At 38.3% G+C, this 24,030-nt stretch overlaps 3 protein-coding genes across 4 annotated transcripts in view; 1 reads left to right on the top strand and 2 right to left on the bottom strand.

Moving 5' to 3' along the window:
- Positions 1–380: 380 nt before the first annotated feature.
- LOC107039951 (uncharacterized protein C1orf50 homolog) lies at positions 381–5,644 on the bottom strand. Of its 2 annotated transcripts, XM_015259826.2 has the most exons (6): positions 5,491–5,644; positions 5,359–5,427; positions 3,341–3,503; positions 3,102–3,214; positions 2,057–2,275; positions 381–978 (listed from the first exon to the last, which is right to left on the bottom strand). In XM_015259826.2, the coding sequence occupies exons 3-6, from the start codon at positions 3,390–3,392 to the stop codon at positions 793–795; spliced, it is 570 nt and encodes a 189-aa protein (XP_015115312.1). In that variant the 5' UTR covers positions 3,393–3,503; positions 5,359–5,427; positions 5,491–5,644; the 3' UTR covers positions 381–792. The 2 variants fall into 2 exon arrangements, with proteins under 2 accessions (XP_015115312.1, XP_015115311.1); XM_015259825.2 differs by lacking the exon at positions 5,359–5,427.
- Positions 5,296–8,538, top strand: LOC107039952 (peptidyl-tRNA hydrolase 2, mitochondrial). Its single transcript, XM_015259827.2, has 5 exons — positions 5,296–5,334; positions 5,406–5,658; positions 5,771–5,841; positions 7,608–7,793; positions 8,321–8,538. Exons 2-5 carry the CDS (start codon positions 5,598–5,600, stop codon positions 8,501–8,503), a joined length of 501 nt encoding a protein of 166 aa, XP_015115313.1. The 5' UTR covers positions 5,296–5,334; positions 5,406–5,597; the 3' UTR covers positions 8,504–8,538.
- A 46-nt stretch (positions 8,539–8,584) lies between these two features.
- Positions 8,585–24,030, bottom strand: part of LOC107039953 (tetratricopeptide repeat protein 28) — a 33,795-nt gene continuing 18,349 nt past the window's right edge. Inside the window, exons 5-10 of the mRNA XM_015259829.1 lie at positions 19,937–22,761; positions 17,364–17,866; positions 15,890–16,252; positions 11,640–11,877; positions 11,341–11,556; positions 8,585–9,963 (exon numbers count right to left, since the gene is read on the bottom strand). Coding sequence (XP_015115315.1) covers positions 9,329–9,963; positions 11,341–11,556; positions 11,640–11,877; positions 15,890–16,252; positions 17,364–17,866; positions 19,937–22,761 — 4,780 coding nt within the window. The 3' untranslated portion in view covers positions 8,585–9,328. The remainder of the gene's footprint in view (positions 9,964–11,340; positions 11,557–11,639; positions 11,878–15,889; positions 16,253–17,363; positions 17,867–19,936; positions 22,762–24,030) is intronic.

Raw genomic sequence — 24,030 nt, forward strand, 5'->3', positions numbered from 1 at the left:
TCGATTTCGCACATTCATTTTAATATCAAAATGATTTTTGAAAATTTCTTTCTCTAAACAAATGTATTTTGACATTTTCATCACAAATTACTCTTTCGAGACCAATGTGTTCATTGTCTATTTATCTCAAAAAAGAGTTATTACTCTCTGCAAAAATGTCGAGAAACCTTTCTTGTAGTTGAAGAAACTTCTAAAAAAAATGTCTTCTGACATCTTCCTAAAATCACTTGCTAAGGGCTATCTGCGTTTTTAACAACGTGTGCAGAACACTTTGCAGATTGGTGATGACGACGTGCATGGAGAGAAAATATAAAATTCTAAAAATGAAAAAAAAAACAGAAAAAACAAATTCAGACGCCAAATGATAAAACGAAACAGAATTGGTCGATTTCGCACATTTATTTTAATCTGAAATTATTTTTGGAACTCTTCCTATACAAAAATATGTTTTGGAATTTTTGTTTAAAATCACTCTTAACGAAAAGGTCATGTTCTATTGATTGGAGTTCAAACAACTTTTTACATTCATTCAAATAGTGAATGATCTCGATACAAGTTGTATTAGATAAAAATGTCAATAAACCGTTTTTTTTCAATATTCTCCCCTTGAATCACTCTTCTTCGAGATAACTGCAAAATTGACAGAAATGTCAAGTTCAATTAACTAGCTTTAGTGACTCGACGACTGGATTGATTCGAAGAATTATATTTTACGTAATTATATGATTAGAGTACACATAGATGAATTAGATAAATTTATTAATTTGTCTATTGAGGTCTTATCCACGGGGATCAAGGGTCTATGCTCATTAAGTCAGTTGAATCTATCGCTAGCACTGAATTTTTCGAGAGGTGCTTCTCGTAGACACTCAGCTCAGCATCTTTCGCTTCTATTTTAGCCAATGGAGTCCATGAGTTGTCATGCTCCAGACGGTAGGATCCTCTGAATGTTTGTGAAGGTCCTGTACTGCCCCATTCCTGGAACAAAGATTATGGTGTTCGAATAAATAATCAAAATTGCAAAGAAACGAAATTTCATTATGTTTATCCCATTCTTATTAGGTGTTCCTCCATGCCTTCTCATATCATCATTTATTACCGAGATTATTTACTAATTTTCTTTTTATTCTTCCCGCATAAAAAACTGCCAAAACCGTGCGATTTAGAGTCTCATAAATATTAAATATTTTCGCATTTTTATCTTTCTTTAGTAAACTTTCGCTGATTGAAGAATTGTTGTGGGAGGCATGAACTCATCCAAGAGTAGAAGTTTTCTTGAAATCACTACTCATCATGAGAATTCCGTGTTCCCATATGCTGACCCTATCAGTGAGAAATCATTGGAATGGAATCATTTATAATGTAGAATGACACTTTTTAATTTCTTTCTTGATGATTTCTATAATTATATAATTCAAAATCTAAAAAAACTGATAATGCTGAACTCTTCATGGTTCGCCGACTTTTCCCCGACATTTTCTCCTCCCAAAATTTCCCCGCACCATTTCTTCTTCAAAAACGCATCCTAGCCCTCATTTTTTCCCCTTCAATTTCCTGGTTCCTTCCAATTTCCCCAATTAATGTCATTTACATAGAAAACTATTTATTAAATAGTCAATTTCATCTTTCTCTCTGTAACTTGTTCATAACAGTTATGAAGGGCTTATCAGGTAGCTGTTTACTGTTGTGTAACATGCTCATTTTTTAGATTTCTTCGAATTAAGATGTTTTTGTCCAAATCTTTAAATAACTAATGGGTTGATGGACAGAATAAATTAATGCCCTGATGAAGAACACTTTACGTGTTCGAAATGTTGACGAATCGCGTAAGAATTGGTTTTTCTCTCAATTCTTTCCTTTGTTTCAATTCTGATTCAAATGAATGAGGAAGAAATGGTACGAGGAAAATAGGGGGAGGGGGGGGGGTAGAGGAATTTGTCTGTTGAAAGTGAGGATTTTTAAAATTTTTTCTTCTCCATGTTTTCAAATTTAAGGATTAGGTCTGGGGAAAAATGATAGGAACATATGTTTGAGAAAATTCATTTCTCAAAATTACCTCTGGACTCAACATTGAGAAATAAGTCTGTCCCGATGGTTTTTCATACAAGTGATAAATCTTTCCTGGGTGTTTGATAAAATTACAAGCCGCATGATGCAGCATATGACCCTCTTTAGCCTCTTGTAGAACTTTCTGTGCTTGCATCTGTAAGAATTTCATTTGCTCTGCAATCACATGGAGCTTGTTCTGGGCATTTGCTTTGATATAATCGTCTGCCTGCAGAACAAAAAAAACAATTAAATGACATTTACACAAAAAAAATTATTAGTTTTCAGAACTAAGGTACTGAATTTACGAAACTCGGGGCCATGAAATTTTTAATCGTGAAATTCAGTGTTAAAAACCTATGTATTTTCTACGATAAAAGTCCTTAGATCCTGTGCTATTGGATTCTTATATTAGAAACCATTGGCCACGGAAACTCATTTTTTTAAATGTCGCATAAAAAACTAGAGTTTAACGAACAGTCGTATAGGGTAATGTGTGCAAAAAAAAGCTTTAAGACTATGAACTATTGGATTGAAGGTGGCAGTATACAGCTCTTGTGGACGCAATATGTTGAATTTAATTTTTTTTAAATCGTTTTCTCGGAAAAATATTTGAAAACTCAGGTTGATATTGCGCTTAAAAAACACTCTTGGTTTATTCGATAAACTCTAAAGAGGATTTCCCCCAGGAAAAATTGCCCGGACTACTTGGATATCCTGTAAGTACAGTTAGTACTAGACTTCAGTAGAAAAAAATAGATTTGCAGAGAACTATTTTAGAAGGTAGGCGGAAAAAATAGGCCAGGAGAAAATAGCCCACACGCCCAAAACGTGCTAAAACCTACTCAACTTAAAAATTGCCCCTGGTCTATTTTTTCCAGGATTCCTATTAGAATAAGTGAAAAATTCATTTAAATCTAGGACTTTTTGATGTTTAGATTTCAGTACCACAGTACTGAAATCAGTTTGAAAAACCGAAAATTATATTTTTTTTGTCTGATGTATTCTGATCGACAATTGACCAATTTCTTTTTGAAGAGGTCATGTCACTGTACCTTTTGAATTTCCATTGCTAATTGAACTATATCCTGCGTGGACGATTTTGTTGTTCTGTAGGGATTGATTAGCTCCACACCTCGTGGAAATAGGTTACGTTCCACCAAGGCAACTGAAATTCATTAACAAATTATAATTCACGAACAGTATCGAGGATTTCTCCCAACAATTGACTATTTTCGATGCAGAAAAGACTTTGAACGTTGATGCATAGAGAATTGTTCGCAGAACTCCATACCTTTGTTAGACGTTCCATCTGGGCTGTCCATTGTTGAATAGGCTCGTTTCATAGTAGATGAGGCTGCAGTGATGCAAGTAATTATCTAATGTCTAGTCTGGTGCAAAACCACTGAACTGTTGGTATGGTATCCTTAACTGGAACGGCCGTCAGACTGTGGATTCTGTCACAAAAAACAGGAGTCATTAAACATAAAATAATAATACTATACCAACCCAGATGAAAATGATTTAGGGGAGAGTGGGGCAGTATGGACACTTTTTACATTCCTTGAAATGTCAATAATTCATTGAACGGTTGAAGAAATGGGAATATTCTTTTTTCTTTGTAAAGTACAATTCAGTCGTGAAGTTGTAAAAGGAGATAAGTCGACTTAGCTCTTCGGTGAGTTTTCCTGGAATATCTCCGAAACTAAGGGAAATAGTGAAATTTTTGTCATAACTTTTTTTGTAAAACTAATTGATAGCTACCAAAAAGGTTGGAACACAAATTTCGCTATCTCCCTTACTTTCGGAGATATTTCCCAAAAACTCGCAGAAGAATTAAGTCGACTTATCTCCTTTTACCACTTCACTACTGAATTTTTCGTTCTCCTGATGAGGCCAGAGTGAGCTTAATTGATGAATGTATTCCATCGCTATAAACATTTTAAAAAAGCTAATGTCCATTTTGCCCCACCCTCCATGAAAATATGAATGGCTCATAATTGATTATTTCCAAAACTGAAAAGTAAGTCAACTAGCTTCAATTACATATCGGTTTCATAATTCAGTAACGAAGTGGTAAAACGGTACAAGTCATTTTTGACAATTGACCAGTTTTCAACGAATATCTCGGAATCTAAGGAAGATAGCAAAATTATTGTTATAACCTTTTTTGTACAGGGCATGCGGAAAAGAAAGAGAAATACTGGAGCATGTGGTAAACTGCAAGGTGCTTAGAGAGCCGCCCAAAAAGATGTGTGATAGACTGGGGAGGATGGAGAAACAAAAAAAAGTATTTTTTTCTAAATAAAGTAGTATATATATATATACCTATAATAATAATAATAATAATAATAATAATAATAATAATGATAATAATAAAATGTAATAATTATAGAACTGAAAAATCAATTATTTGAAATAATAATAATTCTTTTCAGTAAAATATAAGGATAGTTAATCATTATATTTTACTAACTAAAATAACATTAATTAATGTTAATGATTGTTAATGATTTTGTGTCTGTCATTGAGGACAGCAGAGGAGGGGAAGAAGAGACAACGAGGAATGTAGGCAAAACAAGCAGTGCTGATGTTACCGGTGATAGATCCTAAAACGACAGTGAAGGGTGCTATTAAATAGAAATCGTAGAAATCATACGGGGAGAGAAGCGAGTGATTATGGACGTTCGAAACATCTAAATATTATAAATATCTTTATAATGCAAAGTGAAAGTCTTTTATTTATCTCTATATGAAATTCAGTAGTGAAGTGGTAAAAGGAGATAAGTCACTTTTGACTATTGACCAGTTTTCAATCAATATCTCGGAATCTAAGGGAGATAGCGAAATTTTTGTTATAACCTTTTTTGTGGGGCCGATTGAGTGCTACAGCAAATGTAATTACGAAAATTTCGTCATCTGCCTTAGATTCCGAGATATTGATTGAAAACATAAATGAATTGAATATTAAAAAAAACTTTTTTGCAGAGCCGATAGAGTCCTACAATAAATGTAGGGGAGGGTGGGGTAAAACGGACACTAGACTTTTTTAAAATTATTCATAACTCAGAAACCAATTGATCAATTGAGCTCAGTTTAGGCTTCGTCGCAAAAGGGAAAGAATTGTTCTTTGTATTTTAAAAAAATCAAATTTTATCAACATTTCAACCCCTCATTGACATTTAAAAAAAAGTCAAAAGTGTCCGTTTTACCCCAACCTCCCCTAATTACGAAAATTTCGCTATCTCCCTTAGATTCGGAAATATTTCTCAAAAACTCGACTGGGAGGTAAGTCGACTTAAACCGTTTTACCACTTCGTTACTGAATTTTTCGTTGATTAGAAGTTATCACATTCTAGTTGTATCGAGTGCATAGCACGCCTGGAAACAAAAGGGCCCCGTCAGTGAAGGGTTAGAAAAGAATTGGCACTTGCCTCTACGCACCTCTACGAGAGTGAGAGGATGAAGCCGCCAGGATTAGAGTAAGAAGACGGACTGAAGAACGGATCTAAATAAACAGCCACAGGCTCACGGGCCTCACGGGTGGGCCAATGACTGTGCGCTGTGCAGCTAACGCCAGAGACCAACCGCGATCATTTGTGAGGTTAAAAGGTGGCCAAGTCTTTCTCTTATTTCATTGACTAATTGTGATAAATTCTCAATTTAAATATGTGGAACGAGATTTTAGCCAGTATTGATGAACTCAAGTTGGGTTTTTTACTAGCGATGGTGGCGGGCTACGGTTTCTACAAATTTGCGACGAGGAAGAGCGCGACGGATGCCGGTGATAGCGTTGTAAGTTCCATCTCAGCAGAAACATTTTGATATTTGGCGTTTTTGTTAGTCAATGTTGACTACAATTTTGCTTCTGAATGGAAACTTTGAAATCGCTGAAACTTAAGTGTACATTTTTTTGTGTTAAGGTCGCTAAATAGGGGAGGTTGGGGTAAAATGGACATTTTTGACTTTTTTAAAAATGTTTATGAAATTGTGATGAAATTTAATAATTTTTTTTTCAATACAAAGAACAATTCTTGCCCTTTGTGATGAGCATAAACTGAGCTCCATTGATAAATTTGTTTCTGAGTTATGAGTAGGGAAGGATGAGGTAAAATGGACACTAGACTTTTTTTATTACCCATAACTCAGAAACAAATTTATCAATTGAGTTCAGTTTAGGCTCATCACAAAGGGAAAGAAATGTTCTGTGCATTGAAAAAATAATTATTGAATTTCACCAACATTTCAAGATGTCATTAACAGTAAAAAAAAAGTGAAAAGTGTCCGTTTTACCCCAATCTCCCCTAATTAAAAAAAAGTCTAAAGTGTCCATTTTACCCCACCCTCCCCTATGTTCTAAAAAGTCCGAATATAGGATTTTTAGATGGTGTCTGTACGTATGCAGATGGTCTTTTTTCTTAACTTTTTTTCGCAAATTTCTTATGAAGGGTCAATCGAATTTCATAAATTTTTTCATGACTATAGACTTCAATCAGCTCTATTCATTGACATTAATTAAATTTCAATTTTCCATACCGTTTCGCTAAATTGATATTTTTACAAAAATCGATTTTTCAAGGATCATTTTTCAGAAATCAAAATGACGTGACAGCTAGGTATCTCAATTTTTAAAACAGTGGTATGTATTCATCTGCCATTTTGATGTGATAAAAGTGTGATTAAAAAATTTCCAAAATATTACAACTTTTTTCAGAGAGCCTTTTCCGTAATAAACGTCTCTGTGCAGTGTGGGAAAAGATTTTCGAAATCAGTCTTCCCCCCCTGCATGATATTGGGTGACAAGTCGCCATTTGTCACCGTAAATCAGATACATTTTTCAATTTCTTGTTATTCAACTTATTCTGAATATAAATTAAGAATGCTCTTTGAAAAAATTAAGAATTTTTTCTCCTTTCTTTTCATTATCCATTCATAATTTTTCAAAACTTCTGCATGATGCAGGACTTAATTGACAATTTCAGATGGCGAAAGATGAAAGAAAAACATCGAGATAACGTTCGAAAGATAGTACACCCGGGCCTTAAAGGTTTTCCTCTCAAAATGTTCGTGAGATTCCAAAAAACGAACTATATGTTTTCTTTATTATGTCAAATAGATCATGAGAATAGTATATTTCGTCATTCGGACGAAAAAACTTCTGGCGAATATGAGTTTCCAATTATATGATCTAGTACTGACATGAAAAAATAAAAGAAGAAAATAGGGAAATAGGAAGTTTAAGAGAGAGAACCCGTTCGGCATTAGGTTGAAAAAAAACATCTGGCGAATACGAGTTTGCAATTATATGAGCTAGAAAATAGTATATTTCATAACGAGTGCAAAAAACATTTTTTCACGAGTTACGAGCAATATTTTTCATCACAATGTGGCGGAAATTGGACTTTTAGACACGCGGAGCGTGCCGAAAAGTTCACTTTTCGTCCCAGCGTGATGAAAATACTATTTCGGCCTTATGTCGAAACATACCATTACGACCCTGTGACGAACATTTTTTGTTCCCATGACATGCTCACCACTAATGACAATTATGTTCCTGTCAGGTGATTGGTGAAGGTTCTGATGAACACAAAATGGTATTGGTAGTGAGAAACGACTTGAAAATGGGGAAAGGAAAGGTGGCAGCTCAGTGTGCTCATGCTGCAGTAGCTGGATTCGAAGCTGTTCTCAAATATCCAAAACTCTTGCAGGAGTGGACGGAAAATGGACACAAGAAAATTACTGTCAAGGTAAAATGAACTTTCCCCCTGCGAAAATTATCCCATCGACATATTACATTATAATCATTCATCATCATTCGAGTGTTTGGAATTCCCTGATTTCCCCACGTTGTGTGACCCTCGGAAATTCTGCTCTGTATCTGCAGATGAATGTAAAGAAAGTTTCAGCAGCGAATTGATAAAACGTTTCAAGTCGATTTAGCCTTCACCCGAGTTTTCGAGGAATATCCTCAAATCCAACGGAGATAACGAAATTTTCATAATGACCTTTTTTGTAGCCCTCAATTCACTCTACAAAAAAGGTCATGACAAAAATTTCGCTATCTCTCTTAGATTTCGATATATGCATTGAAAACTGGCCGATATTCAAAATTGACTTGAATCGTTTTACCACTTCGGTATTGAGTTATTTGAATAAAAAGGAAAATTCCCGTTAAATTATTGATTGAAACCCTAATGGCTCACCCCCACTTCTAACACTCTTTACCAGTCGCCTTCTAATGCCTGTGATTTTTAACATTCGTTTTCATTTTAAGGTGGACAGCGAAGAAGAGTTGGACCAGATAAATAAAGCAGCAAGAGCAGCAGGTTTGATCGCAATAACAATTCGTGATGCAGGTCGCACGCAGATCGCAGCTGGCTCCAAAACCGTCTGCTGCGTGGGTCCAGGTCCTGGTGAAGTAATCGATCAAGTAACCGGTCATTTAAAATTATACTGAGACAATAAAAAATCTTCGATACTTTTTCTACTGAATGAACATCCTTTATTCCATTACTTCATTATAAATATGTTATCATTTAACGTTTGGAGTGCTTCATACGTATATTGTACCTGCGATCAATTTTCTATGTGTTATTGGACGGATACACAGTTTCTTTTTTAATTAATCGACTTCACTCTTCTTGGCAAGAATCACAATTTGAGAGGGATTTACCCGTTGTCGAAATATTTCGCCCCTTCTTTGAATACTTTGAGATTTTTAAGAACGAATATTTCATTTTTTAGATATGATTTCAGTACTGAAGTGGTGACATGAGATAATTCCAAAAGAGATTTACAAATTATTCTGTAGGTATTTTCGAAATGAAGGGATTCAGAGGAAAGTCTCGTAGAATTTTTTAAATCTTTTTGGCTTTGAAAAAGATTTCTTTGCATTTTTATTCCTAAATTCGCTGATTTATTATTTTAAAAAACTCTGAACTTTTTTTGGTGAGAATTTTTACTCGTTACTGAGGTATTTACAAAATAATTTATGCGAAATTAATGAACGCATCTGGAAAATTTCGCTTCCCTCAACAACTTTGATCCATCGATTATTGAATAATTCCAGAACTCAGTCGTTAAAGAAAACTCACAAGACTTTCTGATGAAAATTCTCTCCTCTTCGAAAAATTTCTCTTTACATTTTCTCTCAGTCACTGGTTTCCAAAATATTTACAAAAAAATCTGTTCAAATTTTCGTCATTTCTTGAACAATAAATTGTCATCACTTCGTTGATTTGATCAATCCCATTGACGAAAAATTATCTAAGAAATGAGGATATCAAACAGGTGGAGGTGGTGCTTTCCGATGAATTTTGTTGGAGCTAGTGGCACTACATTGGCTCTCAGCAATGGATCTCCCATCAGCCTCGTCCCTCCTGCACAATTCTGGCTCGTTCTGCAGCCAATTCTGTGTCTGGCTCGTCTCCGATCTTGAGAGTTGTCTCTGTTCGCTCTCCGTGACATTCCCGACTTCCTCAAGTAATTTAGAGAGTGACGGGGCCAACCCAAGCCCCAAATTTCGTTCATGATAAACATCGGAGATGGTGGGTGTCAATTCCCTCGTCAATCCTGTCAGAGAATTTCCCAAATTCCTCATCTGTGGCATTCCATCGGTTCCAGTGGAGGAATCAGTTTGGTTCAGCTCTTCATTGTTTCCTGGAAGTCTCAATTTTCTTGCAGCACCTGTACCCAACTCTGTTCGCACACTCAGGCGCTCCAAGACTGTTGGAGGGATTGGGGGGAGTGGTTGTCTCCTCAGAACTGTATTGTGACCATTCTCCCAGTCTGTCACTGAACTGCTTGAGCTAGAGTCTGGTTGAAGAGCTTGATCCTGGTATAAGCTCCTTATTCGGGCCTGGTGGTTCAGGGTCAAGGCCACTGGGGGACTTGGAGTGAATGCTGTGTCTGATTCTCCTGAAGGAAAAAAATTTTAAATTAAAAAATTGAAAATAATCTAATCATAGCCAGAAAATTCGTCGACTCATTAATCATCTGTTAATTATGAAATTACTTCTGATTTTCTAAGAGTTTAGATATTTTTGATAATGATTTAGCAATATGCCTCCGTATGGACATTTTTTTATTTTTTGCCATAGTATAGCGTTTCATATTATAATATTTATCATTGAATTATATTGAATTACACTACATCTTTTACCAATCGTGTTAAAATTTTAACTCATTCACAGTTACTTCTGAAAGTGGTATTGAAAAAACTTTTTTGATGCAAAATTAAATTAATTTGAAACATAATATTTGAAGCAATTGTAAGAAAATAGATTTAAAAGAAAGAATATTGGAAAATTTAATGGGCTACGAAAAGGGTGTGTTTCTTGGAATCCCTTTCTGATGAATTTATAAACAAGTGGGAAATTTATTTCGTCATAACATAGTGAATATATTTTTGTTAAGAAATTAGCAATTTGCTTCCGAATGGAATGTCTACAACGATGTATTTTAAATTGAACTCAATCATTCATTGAATCTAACATCGTCCTAACGTTGGCAGCCAATATTATCTCAACATGGACAAATAATATTGCCCCCACATTGACAACCAACATTGCCCCAAAGTTAAAATTTTGTATCTTTCCCTGAATATTGGTTTTAAAATAATTTTTTTTCGACAGATGATGTAATCAATCTCATGATTAACCAATAATTTTTTCAGTTATCGTATGTAATTCCACAAGAGCTTCAAAGTTATCAGGGATTTCCCGATAGATTTGTTGCAAACAAACGAAGGAGTCAAGTTTTTCAGGAAAAACTGCTCGAAAACGCTTAAAATGCCAAAAACAATCCAGGGCCTCCAATTTTTGAGCTACAAAGGATTTTTTTTCAAAATTTTCGGAAAAATATGTGGAATAACAACTCCGAGCTCGTTTTTTCTTTAATTCGCCTTTTACATGACTAAATTTGCTTTTTTTGTATTTTTTTACACAAATAGTGAATTTTTTTATATGAAGAAAAAAACCGAAATCAGCTGTGTAGGAGTCGAATTCCAAAAAACTGGCTCGTGATTGTTGTTCCATACATTTTTCCGGAAATTTTGAAAAAAAAAATCTTTTGTAGCTTAAAAATTGGAGGCCCTGGACTGTTTTTAGCATTTTAAGCGCTTTCGGGCAAATGAACAATAAAAAAAAATTTTTTTTGCACTAATTATTCGTTTTCAGATTTATATAATCGATCTTCAACGTATGAAAAATCTCACTCCAATAACCAATCCACTCCAATCTTTTTTAATCGATTCAATTTATTTTATCAATATCTTGAGATATTTGAAATGTTTACCTCCTTCATTCGGATAAGATTGACGAGACATTGGAACGCAAGATGGCTCGGTTGTCTTCCCATCAGGCTCTCCACGATGTCTGACGTACGAAGCAAAAGCTCCACCCAACCTTGGACGTTCCAGGAGGCCATTCTTCTCTGGTTGTTGTACAGATGCTAAACTCTCCATTGAACTTCCGGAGTCGAGGCTGAGGCTCTTCGGTGCTTCTTGGGTGTCTGCAAAGTGGGTTGGAATCGAATCAGTGGAGGAAGAAAAAACTTGGAGAGATGAATGTTTTATGCTATTATTGCTATATTACCGAATAAAGCAAGTAACGCCTGGAGTGCAAACTGCACCGCCCTCCTCGAGGCCTGTTTTCCGGTTCTGAGGGTCACCTCTGCCTGTCCAACCTCCATCAGATCCATCCCCAAGCTTGCGAATAACTCGTGGGACCCTGAGGCTCTCCAGACTCGAACAGGGAGAGACACTTCTTGACCTTCTGTTGCACTTCCTGCTTTTCTCATCGCAGTTATGACGTCTTCAGCGACTTCTGGAGCCTAGAAAAATCCCAGAAGTATTAGTGAATTGGAATTTCATCGATTAATTGAGCGTTTTTTAAGAAGAATGAAAAGAAATCTGAACTTTGATCTTCAAATTTGAGGTGAAAGGGATGAAATAAGTGAAGGGGTTTAGGGGACAATATTAAAAGACATTTTTTAAAGGAAAATTTGCTAAGGATATTCAAGTACTTTGGCTATTTTTTCTCCAGTGAAATGCTTCTTCATTTTTGTAGTCACACATCAGAGCTTTCATTTGAGCCCCATTTGACCCTAAGTTTCCGGACATTTTATAACGATTTTATGATTTAAACATCGCAGGTCTGAATTTTAATTTCGATATTGAACCGTTGGAAAATATTTTAAGGCCCGGGTGTACTATCTTTCGAATGTTATCTGGATTTTTTTTTATTTTTCGTAATCCAAAATTGTCAATTGAGTGGTACATCATGTAGAAATTTCCAAAAATTATGATAGAGTGATAAAAAAAAATAGAAAACATTCTGAGCTTTTTTAAACAGCGTTTTTAATTGAGATTCAGAATGAGTTGAAAAAAGTGGAAATTATAAATATCTGATTCGCTGTGGCAAATTATCTATTAGCTGTCATTTTCCATGGTGGATAACAAAACAATAACTCCTCATGGGAAGTGACAGCTAGGTATCTAAATTTTCAAAACAGTGGTATGTAGTCATCGGCCATTTTTATGTGATAAAAGTGTGATTAAAAAATTCTCCAAAATATTACAACTTTTTTCAAAGAGCCTTTTCCGTAATAAATGTCTCTGTGCAGTGTGGGAAAAGATTTACGAAATCGGTCTTCCCCCTGCACAATATTGGGTGACAGGCCGCCATTTGTCACCGGAAATCAGATACATTTTTCAATTTCTTGTTATTCAACTTATTCTGAATATAAATTAAAAATGCTCTTTGAAAAAATTAAGAATTTCTTCTACTTTTTTTATGATTATTCATTCATAATTTTTCAAAACTTCTGCATGATGCAGGACTCAATTGACAATTTCAGATGACGAAAGAAGAAAAAAAAACATCGAGATAACGTTCGAAAGATAGTACACCCGGACCTTAAAAATCTAAAAAGAAATTAGAAAGTTTACTTTTGGAGGAAGATTGATGAAATAATTGAAAAATTGAAATTTTTGAAAATTACAAGCATTTCCCATAAACAATTTATAAACAATCAATTTTCCACCATAAAAATCATTTGTTCGAAATCATAACAAATTTATTCGCATTCAGAGTTTTCCTAGAAATCGATTTTATCGATAAATAAATAAGTTTCCGAATGTTTAAACAATTTCAATTGTTTCTTTATAAAGAACGAATTATTATTTATAAAAAAACGAATATTCATGAATTTTTTAAAAATTTTCTCATGCAATTTAATTTACATATTTGATGTTTGATATTAGTTCAATCTATGGTGTGGTCTGTACCAAACTGTAAAAGATACTGGGCCATCCTTAACTATTCCACTCAATTTATGATCGTTCGACTTTTCGACGAGCGACGTACCTCGTCCGCGGTCAATAAAGTCAAAAACCTCTCCGATAAATTACCAGTTTTTTACATGTCGAAAAGATGTAGAACATACACTGAGAAAAGAAAATTCTAAGAAATAGAAATTCTATGATTGATCCAAATCGTTCATCGATTGAATAGTCGCAAAATGCTATTGCAGGACACAAATATCGATTTGAACCAAACCAAAATTGGATTGTATGAAATCGAATTTGTCATAGTATAGTATATTTTGTTTATTCTATCGAATTTAGAAAATACATGTTTCTGCGACAAAATCGATTTCATACAATTCAATTTTGGTTTAGTTCAAACGCATCGGATTTGGCGCAAATAATTTTTCTTTCACAATTGCAATGGAAAAATAATCAGTTCAAATGATGAAGAATTGCGTTTGTCGTAAACAAGAAACTGCTCACCGCGAAAGTCTCGCATCAATGAGTATCCAACAATATGTTCCTCATAGACCAAATGAATATTTTATTGCATCTATGAATTCTGCTTTCAGTCGAACAGATATTCTTTTGCGGGATATCGTGACGCTGATAAATTTGATAATTACATGCTTTATTCGAAGAAGATATCTGATAATACTTGATAATAATTGATAATAATTGATTTGTATGTACTGAAAAGTAGATAGGAACAAAAAAAAAGTTTAGATAACTGATCTCATTCTTTTTCAATCAAAAACAAAATTAAATCGATATTTGTGTCTTACAATAGCATTTTCTTTTGCGACTATTCAATCGATGAACGAGATCAATCATAGAATTTCTATTTTTTAGAAAATTTTTTTCTCAGTGTAGGTACANGAAAAAAAAACATCGAGATAACGTTCGAAAGATAGTACACCCGGACCTTAAAAATCTAAAAAGAAATTAGAAAGTTTACTTTTGGAGGAAGATTGATGAAATAATTGAAAAATTGAAATTTTTGAAAATTACAAGCATTTCCCATAAACAATTTATAAACAATCAATTTTCCACCATAAAAATCATTTGTTCGAAATCATAACAAATTTATTCGCATTCAGAGTTTTCCTAGAAATCGATTTTATCGATAAATAAATAAGTTTCCGAATGTTTAAACAATTTCAATTGTTTCTTTATAAAGAACGAATTATTATTTATAAAAAAACGAATATTCATGAATTTTTTAAAAATTTTCTCATGCAATTTAATTTACATATTTGATGTTTGATATTAGTTCAATCTATGGTGTGGTCTGTACCAAACTGTAAAAGATACTGGGCCATCCTTAACTATTCCACTCAATTTATGATCGTTCGACTTTTCGACGAGCGACGTACCTCGTCCGCGGTCAATAAAGTCAAAAACCTCTCCGATAAATTACCAGTTTTTTACATGTCGAAAAGATGTAGAACATACACTGAGAAAAGAAAATTCTAAGAAATAGAAATTCTATGATTGATCCAAATCGTTCATCGATTGAATAGTCGCAAAATGCTATTGCAGGACACAAATATCGATTTGAACCAAACCAAAATTGGATTGTATGAAATCGAATTTGTCATAGTATAGTATATTTTGTTTATTCTATCGAATTTAGAAAATACATGTTTCTGCGACAAAATCGATTTCATACAATTCAATTTTGGTTTAGTTCAAACGCATCGGATTTGGCGCAAATAATTTTTCTTTCACAATTGCAATGGAAAAATAATCAGTTCAAATGATGAAGAATTGCGTTTGTCGTAAACAAGAAACTGCTCACCGCGAAAGTCTCGCATCAATGAGTATCCAACAATATGTTCCTCATAGACCAAATGAATATTTTATTGCATCTATGAATTCTGCTTTCAGTCGAACAGATATTCTTTTGCGGGATATCGTGACGCTGATAAATTTGATAATTACATGCTTTATTCGAAGAAGATATCTGATAATACTTGATAATAATTGATAATAATTGATTTGTATGTACTGAAAAGTAGATAGGAACAAAAAAAAAGTTTAGATAACTGATCTCATTCTTTTTCAATCAAAAACAAAATTAAATCGATATTTGTGTCTTACAATAGCATTTTCTTTTGCGACTATTCAATCGATGAACGAGATCAATCATAGAATTTCTATTTTTTAGAAAATTTTTTTCTCAGTGTAGGTACATTTCAGCTATAATACCCCAAGACCTTCAAAATTATCGGATATTTCCCGAATGTTTTGTTGCATAGCAACGAGAGGGATCAGTTTTGCAGATTAAAATCCCGAGCGCGTAGCGCGAGGACATTTTGGAGATATCTCATCAAAATGTGAGGAATATCTGTCAAATGCGTAGAAAACAATTGACAGGCTACAGGGAAATTATCAGACTGATAATTTCCCTGCAGTCGGGGAAATTATCAGTGTGAAACGCGTCACGTGACTCCGAATATTGCACTCTGATTGGTCAAAATCAGAATTGACGAAATTGTCAGTGTTATCTTACTCGCCCAATCCTGATCATACCTGAAGAAGCCGAACTAGAGCATGAAGAGAAGCTGGTCCCAGTCCCAGTAAAGCCTGCAAACTGGCACTGCACCTCGTGAGTCTCTCTTCGGGATCGCTCTGAGGGAAAAATACTGAGGAGGGGATGCCGTTGCCTGCGGGCTCGAACCTGAACCCGACAGACATCAGGAGCTCCTTCCAACCAGTTGCAGGGCCAACTTTGTTCTCGATGCTCCTCTGAGTCGTGTACATAGCGTTCTTCTGGCCCCGATGAATTCGTTGGAGGGACTTTTCTACTAAGTGAAGAGTCACTCTCAAGGCATCACGAGACTGATCTGGACCACTGCGAAGGAGCTCTGCCAGTGCCTGACCCATCAATGCAACCTGGAGAACGAATCGAATTGTTCGCTATGATTAATCTGGGGGCATATGACGCGTTTTGTTTGAAGGAAGAAAAAATTTTCTAGTTTCCAGAAATAGGGGAGAGTGGGGCAAAATGAAACAGTAGGGTAAAATGAACCAGCCAAAAAAGGAGTATTTGAAGCAATTCAAGAAAAAAAAATTTTTTGATTAACTTTTGTTTATTAACTTTTTTTTATTATCGGGAGCACTGATGAGAATAATAATTTTCTATTCGTTTTATAACTCAATTGATTATAATTGAATTGATCAGATTAGGGTGATTACACTTTTCTTTTTTCATTCGATTGAAATTACACACTATAACACCTATTTGTCAATTGCGTCAGAAAAATTTGAAAAAAATCATGAGTATTCAGTGTTTTTCAAATTACATTTTGCATATAATTATTGAATTTTTTAATATTCGTTGTTTATAAAAAAGAAATTAAAATTGTTCAAACTTTCGAAAACCGTATTTTTTCATGCATGAAATCGATTTCTGGTCAAATTCTAAATATGAATAAATATATTACGATTCCGAACAAATCTGTAGTGAAGTGGTAAAGTAGGGTAAGGGCAAATTTCTCTCAAACGTGGTTAAATTTTTCAACTCTCCTAAAAAAGTTCCATTTTTGCACTTATCCTAGTTCACCACTTCGTTACAGAAATGATTTGTACAGTGGAAAATTGTTGGTTTATAAATTATTTATAGAAAATGCTCGAAATGTCCAAAAATTGCAATTTTTTAATTATTTCATCAATCGTCGACCAAAAGTAAACTTTCTAATTTTTTCTAATGTTCTCTAACGGTTCAATATCGAGATTCAAGTTCAGATCTGCAAAGTTTAAATGATCAAATCATTGTAAAATTTCTAGAAACTTAAGGTCAAATGGGGTTCAAATGAAAACTCTTTTTGTAGTCCATGTTTGACTACGAAAGTAGAAAAGCATTTCACTGGAGAAAAAATAGCCAAAGTACTTGGATATTCTTAATGACGCTCATTTTATTTTCAACCTATTGAATGTTAAAGCTAAAAACTTCATATTTGTTTTTTTTCTAATGGAAAAAATTATAAATTGTAAAAATAATTACCTTGTTGGATAATCGAGCATCACCACCGATAAGCAGCCACCCAGCCCAGTTGGCAGGATGTGCAAAGTGTCTGGTATGCTGCACCGTCTGCATGGCCTCAGCGAGGGCTCTCGAGGCCCGTGCACCCTGCAGGAGAGCACTGTAAAATGCTCTCAGTAAAATACTCCCTGCTGTCGATGGCACAGGCCACATGGCCACGAGGACACACTGTGCCCCAGCGTTCAACAGACTCTTCACCAGTGCCTGGACCCCATCAGGGGTAACGTTCGACGTGTCGTCGTTGCTCCAGCAGTGTCCACTGGAGAGCACAACTAGACGTGCGGTCAGTCTTAATCTCGTGATGTCGGATGAGGATATTAGGTACTCTGGGGGATCCGAGGACTCCTCGTTCTGGTCTGGGGAGAGAGCCAGGGAGGACGAGTTCCAGAGGATTGGAGTCGTCAGATGGACGCATTCGGCGTCTGGGAGGGAACGGTAGACCGATGATTTTGTTGCTTCAGCACCTAGAAATACGAATACAATTTTCTTCATACTAGTAGTTTTCTTCTTTTTTTTCATGGTAAAATCCATTTTTAGACGATGAATCTTCGAGAATTCTAGACTATTCTGAAATTTTTGCGAAGCACTTAAGGAGTAAATCTATCATGAAAGGGTCTCTCGTAAACTCTGGAATTAAGTGAGAAGTTTTTTGCAACTCTAGTCAAGTTTTTTGCAATTCTCTTCACACATCGTGATGAAAAATAGGGTTCGACACTCGTGAGAAAAATGTTCTTTGACCCTTGGCAGCGTAGCACTTTTGCACTTTCACTTCGGTTATTTAATAATCGTTGACAAGAAATGAATCCTAACATATGATAGCAATCTTGTAACAATCTTGCAATTTTGTAACGTGGGGACAAAATATTTCTTGATAAACTTCCCTCTATAAGGGATATTTTCATTATGGAAAGTCACTCTTGAAAGCAGAGCAATTATTCATGCTTGAGACATTCAATTGGAATCAAATATTTATTTTTTTGGTAATTTTCAACTCGCAATTTTTTCAGCCCAAGCAAGACTTGTTTCAAAACTTGTTCGTTTTTCTTTCGGGGTAGAGAATTCCAGAATCTTTTGGGATATACTAGGAAGTGTCAGCAAAGTTGGGAAAATCAAAGAATTTTCTAGACAACTCCTGAATTTCTTAGAATATTCTATACAGGTCTGAATCTGTCTACAATTTTCTAGAACTTGACGTAATTTTCGTGAAAAAAGAATATCAAAGAGGATTTTCCAGATGATTTGCAGATTCTGATAGACCGTTTTATAATATTCTAGAACATTTCATGATTTTCCGGAGAACTAGTCATCTCAAATTATATAAAGTATGACGTATGATAGAAAACGAATGGATGTCTGATAAAGGAGTACTGAAATTGAAATTTAAAAAATTTCAAGAATTTCAATTTTTTTTAAATGCAGAAATAAAATTGATTTTCACATGCTCTTTTTATTTGAATCTATTTTTTGAAGAAATTGATATCTGTAGTGAAGTGCTAAAATGGGATAAGTGCAAATTTTTTGAAAATGTTTCTATTGCTTGATTCGAAAATTCTCTCAAACGTAGTCAAATTTTTCAACTCTCCTTAAAAAGTTCCATTTTTGCACTTATCCTAGTTTACCATTTCGCTACAGATATAATACTTTCAAGTAAAATCTTTCCAATAGTAATGATTGAAATTTTGGTTTACACAAAAAAACATTTACTCTGATGAGAAATATATAGAGTTCAAGCCGTTGGCGACATATTTACGTAAGGATTTTCTACTCATTATCCTTGCAATTTTAGTCTGTGCATATGTCCCAAGGAGGAGTATTGTTGAATCCTTATGGAAGCGGTTGAATTAACCAAACGCTTTTGGTAAGTTAAACTAGCCTCTGCTGGAATTCGACTCATTAATTAAAGGATACAAACTAAAAAACTAAAACCATTTATTTATTTCCACAAAAACTGGTTTTAGAAGCAATAACGTCGAGAATAATGTCGTTTTACGTCAAAACAAGATAATACTTCACCCTTCACAAAAAAGTCATCCGCCTTTCCTCCTGAATAAAAAAAACCAGGGGATTACCAAGAAATAATGAAGAGAATTATCTCATACCGTCTCAAAACAAGATAATCCTCATTTTCACAACGTTGTTAGCGAATGAAAGAATGAGAGAGAAAGAATTTGAGTGTAAGCGAGATAAATAGAGGCGTGCAAGGATCGAGAGTGTGAGAGTGAGATGGAGGTGAGTGTAGAGAGCACTGGAATATTCTGGAAATACGGAAAGTATATATAGGGGAGAGAACAGAGGGAGCGCGAGTTCGAGAGTGATCAGTTCGGTTTGAGAGTGGTTTGAGAACAGTACGAGTTGAGACGAGTCAAGAGAGAGAGAGTTGAGAAGAGAAAGTCGAATCCGATTGAAATGTTTTGTATCTTTATCTTTAATTAATAAACGTTATATTTCTATCATTTAAAGAAAAAAAAAGGAAGAAGTGTGTTGAGTTCATTTTAATTTCTAACAACGTCTCTTGCCTTTTCATAAACCCTTACCAGTCAGCGGTCGAGTCTCCAGCAGTTCCGCGACGATTCCCGCCTCCGTCTCCGCGGAGCTGGCGCTCTCCGGCCAGCCATTCTCCTCCCTCACCTCCTCCGGCAAAAGGGGATTTCCCACAACGAGCGCGGCAACAGTGGCGCCACCCTCGGGCATCGGTGTTCTCGTCCTCCTCCGCAGGGCCGCCAACGACGGTACCACCAGCAGCGAGAACCTCTCGCAGAGATAGTCCTCCCCAGGTCCGGACTGCAAAGCAGGCAGCGGTGCCAGATACAGCGCCTTCTCCACGACCAGAATGAGCTCCTTCCTGACAGGCGGCAGCAGATCCTCGAAAGGTCCCAGCAGCAGATCATAGAGCGCCTGGACACACCCGGGGGCCTGCCAGACCGGTCCCTTCCCCGCGCGCCCCCACCTGGCGCTCCCCGCCCTGGACGAAGCGGACCCAACACTGAACAGCGAGCTCAAGCTGTAGGAGCTGGCATTAAGATGTCCCCTCATCGGGATCTTGGTGCTCTCATCGACAACCTCCGAAGACTCCCCCAACAGAGCCTCCCTCGCCACAATCACCTGCTTCTCGAGGCTCACCCCCTCCTCCAACGCAGTCGAGTGAAACCTCAGCAATCCCCTGCTCGGCGCAAGACACCAGGCATGCAGCTCCCCCCCCACTTCACTATAATACAACACAATCCCCCTCTGCCTGTCCACAATCTCCGAATAATGAGTCGCATCCTCGATATGATTGATCGACTGATAGCTCTTGGTCCTCCTGGACCTCTCCGCCCAGTTGAGTGCCTCCTCCGCCCTATTAAGCTCCACCAAGACCTTCTGAAGCGTCCCATAAGTCTCGTTCAACAGCTCCGCATGGCCCTGCACCATCAGACCCCCCTCAAGCGACTCAAGAATATTAGCCGCCTTCTCCAGCTGTTCAACGCCCACCGAGGGTTCCCCGGCCTGCCAGTGGACGAGCCCCAGCCGATGCCGGAGTTTGGCGACCTCCTCGCGCCTGCCGAGTCCCTCGGACAAGGACAGCCCAGACTGCAGATAGCTGAGCGCCCTGGCGAGGTCTCCCCGAAGATGATGCAGCCTCCCGAGGGATGAGAAAGCCGCTGCTCGGGCCGGCTGATCCCCCGCGGCAGCTGCCAGACTCAGAGACTGCTCCTGCAGCCTGATCGCCTCGTCGATCTGCCCCAGAGCTTCCTCAGTCGCTCCCAGATTGGCGCAGGCTCGCGCCTGCAGACCGGCCGCATCGAGTTCCTCGGCGATGGTCAGTTCCAGCTGGTGATGTCTCAAGGCGCTCGTTGGGTCGTTCATCAACAGGTGAACGGCTCCCAGGCCGCTGGCGGCCTCGGCCTCCCCCGCCTTGTCCCCGAGGGCTCTCGCCAGCGCGAGCTGATGGGTCAGACAGCTGACGGCTTGCTCGTGGTTCCCCAGGGCCGCGTGGATCCGCCCCAGATCCCCATAAGCCGCGCCCCTCGACTCCGTGCTGTCGACCTCGTGTGCGGCCACCAGACGCTTCTCGAAGCAGACTAGGGCCTCCCCGAGGTTCCCCGAGGCCTCCCGGGCCCGCCCGAGCCCTCTGTACGCCCTCTCCTGGTCCCGAACGCTCCTCAGTTTGACCGCCGCTGCCAACTGCTGCTCGTGACATTTGACGGCCTCCTCGGGGTCCCCGAGGGCCTCGTAGCAGTCCCCCAGGTTCCCCAGCGCCCTCGCCTTGTCCAGGAGGGCGGTGGCTGTCGTCAAGGGCTCCAGGGTCGCCAGCTGCTGCTCGAAGTAGCCGATGGCGTCCTCGTAATGCGCCATGTTCAGTCGGGCTATCCCCAGGTTGCCCAGGGCCTGCGCCTCGACCCCGGAGTCTCCGAGCTCCCTAGCCCTGTCCAACTGCTCCTGATAACACTTTACCGCGTGGGTGTACTGACCCAGGTCCATGTGCACCGCCCCGAGGTTCCCGTGGGCTCGACACTCCCCTCGGAGGTCACCGGACTCCTGTCGCAGGGTTAATTCCTGCGTGTGAAAACCCAGCGATTTGTCCAGGTTTCGGATCGTTCGGTGGGCGATCCCCAGCGCTCCGTAGGCTGCCGCCTCCAGGGAACGGTCCACCGACTGCCGGGCGAGGTTCAACTGACGCTGGTGCATTTTCACCGCTTCTTCGGTCTCGCCGAGGCGAAGGAGGCAGTCCCCGATGTTACCCAGGGCTCGGAATTTACCCGCCAAGTGCTTCATCATGTGGGCTATTGCTAGGTAATACTTCTGGCACTCCAGGGCTGTGTCTAGGTTGCCCAGCGCCAGGTGGGCCAGCCCCAGGTTGCAGTAGGCTCGACCCATCCCCGATTTGTCCTGGAGGTCTTTCGCTAGGGCTAGGTCTTGGTCGTAATAGCGGACTGCTTCGCGGTGGTTGCCCAGGCAATAGTGCGCGTAACCCAGGAAGTGGCAGGCTTTGCCTTCGCCCTCCACGTCGTGGAGCTCTTGGGAGAGCATCAGGTAGTTCTCGTAGTAGGGGACTGCCTCCTCGAAGCGGCCGCGGGAGGACAAGCAGTTGGCGAGGTTGAGGAGGGCGCACGCCTCGCCCGCTGCGTCCTTGAGCTCGCGGGCTATCGAGAGGTGCGCGCGGTAGTGGCGCAGGGCTGTCTCGTGGCCCTGGACCGCTTGGTAGGCCACCGCCAGGTTGCCGTGGGTCGAGGCCTCCGAGCTACGGTCGTTCACCTCCTTGGAGATGGTGAGCTCCTGCTTGTGGTATTTTATGGCCTGCTCGTAGTAGCCCATCGCGTTGTACGCGTTACCGATGTTGCCGTAGGCCTTGCCCATGCCTGCTCGGTCACCCAGAGATCTGAGGGAGAGGGGGCATTAGAATTGGCGGGAGATTGGGGGGAGGGTCGCCAGCGTCGGGCAGGAGTGAGCGGACAATTATTAACTTTTTTGCTGATAATTTCAGCAGCGAAGTGGTAAAAGGAGATAAGTCAATTTTGACTATTGACCAGTTTTCAATCAATATCTCGGAATCTAAGGGAGATAGCAAAATTTTTGTTATGACCTTTTTTGTTGATCCAATTGAGTGCTACAACAAATGTATGTTTGGTGAGGAACTAGTTTTAGGGTGGATGTGGGATGAAATGTGGAGGGAGATGTTGGGAAAATTACGGTAGGCGTGTTATAAAAAATCTCAATATATTTTCGTGGGATCGAACCACTTGTCACTATTGCCGTACACTCCTTGGTATAATTAATGTTGAATGTCTAATTTTCACTGATAATTGTCTTTCACTTTATCTCGTTGAATCACTGAAATTACTGAACTTAATCAACAAGTTGATGTACTGAGCAAAATATTAAATTTAGAATACTGATGAGTAACTGACTCTACTCTATCATTATCGTGACGATACAGAAAAGCAACTGCAACTTGGGGGTTTCGCGATCCCCTGACCGCTCCACCCGAAGGTTCCCGATGGTGCTCGACGATAATCGGTAGGACCGACCGTTTAGTTGATTGCTGCCTTTCAAACAATGTAATTACGAAAGTTTCGCTATCTCCCTTAGATTCAGAAATATTCCTCAAAAACTCAACTAGGAGATAAGTCGACTTATCTCCGTTTACCACTTCACTACTGATTTCAGCATTTTTAAATTCCCGACGTTGAGGGGAGGAAGTTATCCTCTGAAGGGGTAACGGAAGCCGTCGCAAAAGTTTATTTTTTCAACCCATTTTTCTCCGATTGTGTCCAATATAAATGGCTGAAATTTTCACCAAGTATTGAGGGGAGACTAAGTGTTGTCCCCCATCTATTATTTTTCAGATTTTTCGCAAAAAAAATGCAGAAAACTTAACGACACTGCTGATGCTAAAAATAATAGATGGACGACAACGCTTAGACTCCCCTCAATACTTGGTGAAAATTTCGGTCATTTATATTAGACACAATCGGAGAAAAAATGGGTTGAAAAAACAAACTTTTGCGACGGCTTCCGTTACCCCTTAAATACGACGCCTAGGGATGGACCCTTTTCGCTAAAATTCACGTTTTTTTTTAATTTTTCTGGTAAATTATTGATCGTATTGACGCGAAATAATAGACCGTTTTTGCATTTTATTATTATT

This window comes from Diachasma alloeum, unplaced genomic scaffold (genome assembly GCF_001412515.2).
Source record: "Diachasma alloeum isolate Michigan unplaced genomic scaffold, Dall2.0 Dall_scaffold_00313, whole genome shotgun sequence".
NCBI classification, from domain to species: Eukaryota; Metazoa; Arthropoda; class Insecta; order Hymenoptera; family Braconidae; genus Diachasma; species Diachasma alloeum.

Bases quoted from the DNA above. Each gene is read 5' to 3' on its own strand.
- LOC107039951 (XM_015259825.2), bottom strand. From the start codon at position 3,392: ATGAAACGAGCCTATTCAACAATGGACAGCCCAGATGGAACGTCTAAC. The intron at 3,215-3,340 runs GTATGGAGTTCT...AATGAATTTCAG, and splicing joins AGATGGAACGTCTAACAAAG to TTGCCTTGGTGGAACGTAAC. The intron at 2,276-3,101 runs GTACAGTGACAT...TTTGTTCTGCAG, and splicing joins TAGCAATGGAAATTCAAAAG to GCAGACGATTATATCAAAGC.
- LOC107039952 (XM_015259827.2), top strand. From the start codon at position 5,598: ATGACTGTGCGCTGTGCAGCTAACGCCAGAGACCAACCGCGATCATTT. The intron at 5,659-5,770 runs GTGGCCAAGTCT...GTTTTTTACTAG, and splicing joins ATCATTTGTGAGGTTAAAAG to CGATGGTGGCGGGCTACGGT. The intron at 5,842-7,607 runs GTAAGTTCCATC...TGTTCCTGTCAG, and splicing joins CGGATGCCGGTGATAGCGTT to GTGATTGGTGAAGGTTCTGA.